Genomic DNA, 5690 nt, shown 5'->3' on the forward strand with positions numbered 1-5690 from the left:
CCCATGCCTTGTTACTGTACGGTAGAACTTCCCCATAAAAACCAGACCAAAACAAAGAAAATTAATGGGCTGTACCAATGTACTTTAAAAAAAATATTTTTTAACAAGTCACTCAAGTTATTTATTTATTTATCTTTTTTTCCATTAAAAATATATATTTATATTATATTTGTAATGAACTTTTTATTTTATAAATATATTTAAAGCATTATATTTATTTAAAATTTAGTATATTTTGACACTTCATATTGTTTTCATGTCATATCACATCAAATGTTGATATAATTTTGTATAATTTATTATAATAATTTGATTTTCATCTATCATAGCGAGGGGCATATTCAAACAATAATAACAACAACAACTAATCAAATCAGGAATAAGGTAATGAATGATACTTTTACATTAAAATTGTTTAAAACTTTTTCCCCACTTTCATCAGTGTATATCAACTAGCACAAAAGGCAAAGCATTTGTTCCACATAAAAGAAAAGAAAAACCATCTTGTACCTTTGCCTAGGCTATAGCAACATTCTTTGGTTATATATCCTCAACTTTACCTCCCTACAATGCCACAATAAAGATATCAAGTAAACAGAGTTCACAGAACAAGTCGTCCTTAATCCTAAAAGTGAGAATAATTATTCCCTTCCTTCAAGAGCATGTTGTGTTGTTGTTGAGTACCTTCCAGGTGGGACGTTAAAGGAGTTTCTTTTATCAGAAACAAGAGGAAGAAACTTGCCTTTAAGGTTGTGATTCAAATTGCTTTAGACCTCTCTAGAAGGTGAGTAGTTTTACGGTAATATTTGGATTTACACCGTGATGTAAAGATTGAAAACATGCTGCTAGTTTTGGTGTTGCTCGAGTTGAATCCAAGAGACATGAAGGGGGAAACAAAATGGGTGATAAAAAATTTAAATAAAAATTTGTTTGATTCAAATTTATCAAATCGAATTTGTTTATTTTCTATTCTTATATGCTAAAAATTTTAAAAATAAATCAAATCTAATTGAGTGACCAAAATTGAATAAAAAAATTTAAGTTTAGTGATGATTTTGAAGAACAAAATAATTTGATAACCAAATCATGAGAATAGTTGAATAACTAAATATGCAATTTACCCTTATATTTTTAACAGATTTAACGATGCAAATCAATTGAGATAACGATTTAAACTTTGGGAGCAAAACATCACAACAAAATGCTTAAAGACAACTCGATACAAAAGGTATAATTTAAGGGGCAGTGGTGCATTTAAGCCATAATTAAATAATCAAAATATTAAAGCCCAATTGTGATAGTCCATTATTATAAGACACATCGATTATCGCCATTCATATATGTAAAACCTATCCATGAATTGTTTAAATTCGTAATTATCAATGCGGATGATGTTGCACTGAACAAATATTGGAAAAGAGCTAGACCGGAAATCAGCCACCAAGTTTAGCCATTAATAAAGCTTCTTATTATGATCCATAACAGTGCGTCGTAATCGAAACTAACTAATAAATACGTATGCAAACTCCGGCAAATCACTACACTGAAAATCCAAATTTGGAAGTTGAGAAGTTCCAAACCTTCAATCACAAATCAAACCATAATTCTAATATAAATTGCAACCAACAAGAGTTGCATGGATCATCAGTACCTCCTAGGGTAGCGGTCCAAATACCTACCAGAAGGACACTCGTACGCCATGTGTCCTCTTCCGCCGCAGTTGTGGCAGATCATCAAAGCCCCCATGCAATCCCGGCTCATGTGACCAAGCTGATGGCAGTTACGGCAAACAACGTCTCGATGGTCTCGGTAACCACCACCACCACGACCGCCACCGCTTCGATCTCCTATCATGTTGGCTTTTGGGCAATGCCTAGCCATATGACCAGCTACATTGCACAGGTTGCAGATGGGGTCGCTTGTACAATCACGTGCCAAGTGACCTAGCCTCCTACAGTTATTGCATGCCTTGTCATTCGTACAGTCAGCTGCGATATGACCGGGCTTATAGCAATTGTTGCATAACCTCACATCCCCAGGTGGCATCGGGGGTGCGGTGCAGTCTCTGGCCCGATGTCCAGACTTTCCACAGGTGTGGCAGATTCCCTCGTTTGGACAGTGGCTTGCTGTGTGGCCAGGTTCACGGCAGTTCCAGCATAAAGACTTGGTCGTGCATTCCGAAGCAATGTGCCTGTTCATATAGTGCCTGCACGGTTAGAACAGCTCCACAACTGCAAGAAAGAATCATAACTTTGCCTAACAGCTAAATCATAAAGACACTACTTGATTACTCGTAAAACGAGAAACGACAAAGAATAAACATATTGCATTTAAAATTCCACAATTAGATCTAGTTCATTTGCTTCAGTCCTCATTTGAAAAAGGAAAATGTTAAAGAAAAGGTGTGAAACAGATTTAATCGAAAGTATAAACCGCAAAATAATAGGAATTTGATGCATGCAGAATGACATTAACGAGCCACTATTAAGTTTTGACAGAAAAATACATGTTTAAACAAAACAAAAGCCTATAGCATAAAAATCTGAAATAAAAGGTCATACAGACAAAAGAAAAACAAACATAAATCAACTCAAAAGATTTATCATATTCAAGGTTAACAGCAAGGGGAGAAGAAGGTTCTTTACCCAGGGAGATTACAATTGTGACAAATTGCCACATTAGGGCACTCTCTAGCATAATGACCTGGTCGTTTGCAGTTCTTGCATAGATTGTTTTGGCTGGAAAGAAAGAAGTCAAATTAAATAATCCAACAATTGTTAGATCGCTATTCTTTAAGGAAATTCTATTAATAAAAAAGGACACGTGCATATACATAGAAAATAAAAAAGATCGGAAAATCAGGAAAAATATTAAGGGAAAGATTATAAGATATACCACACAGAAGCCAGGTTACAAATGAACTTTCCGGTACATCCCAACAGAAAGTAGTACAACAACAGAAGCGGTTAACTTCTAATGAGTACAGAAAAGCCTAACCTCAACCCACACATGCCAAAAGACTACTGACATAAAAGGTTGTACACAATATATGATAACAGCCACAGACAAAACAAACAATACCCCTCTTCAGTGAAGTAATTTTGTAGTTTCCAGTTCAAAGAAGATAAAACCAGGCAGTTCAATCTTCTTCATTATCTTTTTTGCTGAAGCAGAAAGCAATAACCATGTTATAGGGTCTGTTTTGGCTCGGGGCAAATTCACCATGACTTGAAACATTTGAATAGAAACGAGACCTTTTATTTGTGAAACCAACCAACACAGAAAAATAGATCGGAATGAAAATGACATACAGACCCATGTACTTTTCTCACTAGATTAATAACACTTGATATCCTTTAAATATTTATATTACGATTATAGGCAAAACCATTTTTGAACAATAAGTTAACACATTTTTCCTCAGACCAAATGACTGGCCGAGAAAAGAAAATTAACTAAATGCTTCAAAATTAGAAAACCTGAAACCCCGACGAGACTCCCTCCTGTAGGGTGCATTACGGTAAGAAAAGCGATCAGATCGGATCTTACGATCCATGGGACTCCGACTCCTGCTCCTGCTTCGGCTCCTGCTGTCAGAACTCATGTTCAAACTTAAGATTATCAACACCTACCTCCACAGATCAGCAAAAACAAAACCACCTCTACCAACACACAAACTGCTACCGCTCCTGCTCCACCCTGTCCACAGCACAACCACACACTCATCATCATCCATGAGCCATATCAGACCTCTCACCATTTCCTCCAATATATAAACACCAAATCCCATGAGTAAGAGACACATTACAATCAACAAGCAATCCGCATCTTATATTGATTACAAACCACTCAATTCGGCAGTCGGCACCAAGTACTTGATGACCCCCACCTCAACCAAATTCCTCATGAAAAGTTCAACCATCTCTTTCAAATAGCCGTCATTCCAGATACAAACTCATGAACAGGCACACAAAATCCAATTCAGAGCCATCCATCCATTCTATTACACATAAGTTCATTGGCTAGTATCCAAGAGATGATTATAAGAAAATAACGGGATCCAGCCATATGAAAATTTGGGAATGGCTGATCATAAAGATTCTATGCGCATAAGGAAAACTATTGTAATTCAAAAGTGTTCACAAGTAGATTGAAGAGAAACACATAAGATAGCAGATAAACTCCTAATATCTCTCTGAGAGTTTCAAATTTAATTGTAGCAGCCTTCAAAAAAGTTCGAACACAAAAAGAATTTTTTTTGGGAGGGTGTATTATTAGAATCATCTATGTGGTTAGAGAGCAAATATAAGCCCGTGTATCAGAATATCAGTTTAAAACCATCTACATGAAAAAAAACAGGTAACAATGCCAGTAAAATCCATTTCCAAGTTTAAAAACCTCCAGTGAACTGCCTCCTCATTTACCCTTATCCTATGAAATTGTTTCTCACGGACCCCCTTTTCTTCCCAAAGGACTCCAACAAATGCCCCCTTCTCAAAAGTCAAATCTCAACAATACAATATAAGATTAAACCCCCTTTTTTTCTTTCAGAAAAGCTATATGCAGTGACAATTGATGAAAACTTTAAAACCAACGACTTCACATAAGTTAGTGCCATAGCAGCATTCTAAATTTTGTAAGCAGTTACTCCCAAACACATTAAATCACCAGTTCACCATCACCACAACCCCCAGGTTTCCCTAATAAATACAAGAGATCACATCCAGTCCAACTAGGGAAAAGAATTTAAATAGCTTCTAACCTTACAAAACAAAAGCCGAGTGACCCTTTAAAACTATGAAAAACAAAATAAAAGAAACATAATATGCAATTCCATTGAAACTTCATGGAAGCAATAGCTTTTTTTTTAAGTTTATAACCTTGCTCCCACAGCAATAAGTGTGAGGCAGGGAGGCCAATTACTTATCTTCCACTATCTTTCACATGTCCACGCTCAATGTTTCTTTCCATCGCTCATTTCATGTTGTTTGAATTTGCATGAATTGTAGAAACACCAACAACCCATTATCATAGAAGCGCACATTAAACAAAATAAAAGCAAATATTTGCAAACAGGTGAAGATATTTAGCTCAAATTTCAGGTTCCAACGGAGAAAACCGTAACTACTAGATTCAGAACCAAAATTAAAGGAAACTGAGATGATAAGGATAGAAATACACAACCCTATCGAAAGTAACAAAACCGAAAATCAAATAGCAGAATCGAATGTATAGAAAAGCAAACACATAAAGGAAGTACGAAATTGACGTTACCGGGAGCAATTTAACCGTAGTTCGTAAATGAAAATGAACGATGAAAGGGAGATTTGTTGATGGTGAGAAAATTGGATCTGGAGAAAGAAGCGAGCAGCCGCTAATAATAGTGGATTCCGAAGATAAGAGAGTAAAGTGAGGATCGCGTTACATGGAAGTTTGCATTTCGTTGAAGGATTGGGCCGATGAGTTTAACAATTCTTTTTGATATTCAGCCTCTTGACCCAAACTTCGGCCATCTTTTTGGGTACTGGATAAGAATATATCGTAGCCCTTGAAATCATACCTACACTCTTTGAATTACGTGAATATTTTTTTTTACTCCAATTGTTTTCAAGTTATAATTTCATAAACTTAATTTAATTTTAAAAAAATTTAATTTCAAATCAAGTTGTAAAATATAATTCGAATAACTC

General features: G+C 35.6%; 1 protein-coding gene across 2 annotated transcripts; it reads right to left on the reverse strand.

The window, feature by feature from the left end:
* Positions 1-1497: 1497 nt before the first annotated feature.
* On the reverse strand, positions 1498-5389 carry LOC120203414 (zinc finger protein GIS2-like). Of its 2 annotated transcripts, none has more exons than XM_039203714.1 (4): positions 5268-5389; positions 3480-3702; positions 2646-2738; positions 1498-2191 (listed from the first exon to the last, which is right to left on the reverse strand). In XM_039203714.1, the coding sequence occupies exons 2-4, from the start codon at positions 3602-3604 to the stop codon at positions 1645-1647; spliced, it is 765 nt and encodes a 254-aa protein (XP_039059645.1). In that variant the 5' UTR covers positions 3605-3702; positions 5268-5389; the 3' UTR covers positions 1498-1644. The 2 variants fall into 2 exon arrangements, with proteins under 2 accessions (XP_039059645.1, XP_039059646.1); XM_039203715.1 differs by having other exon boundaries at positions 3480-3699; positions 5275-5379.
* Between the last annotated feature and the right edge of the window lie 301 nt (positions 5390-5690).

Source organism: Hibiscus syriacus, unplaced genomic scaffold, assembly GCF_006381635.1.
Source record: "Hibiscus syriacus cultivar Baekdansim isolate YM2019G1 unplaced genomic scaffold, ASM638163v2 tig00009942_pilon, whole genome shotgun sequence".
Taxonomy (NCBI): domain Eukaryota; kingdom Viridiplantae; phylum Streptophyta; class Magnoliopsida; order Malvales; family Malvaceae; genus Hibiscus; species Hibiscus syriacus.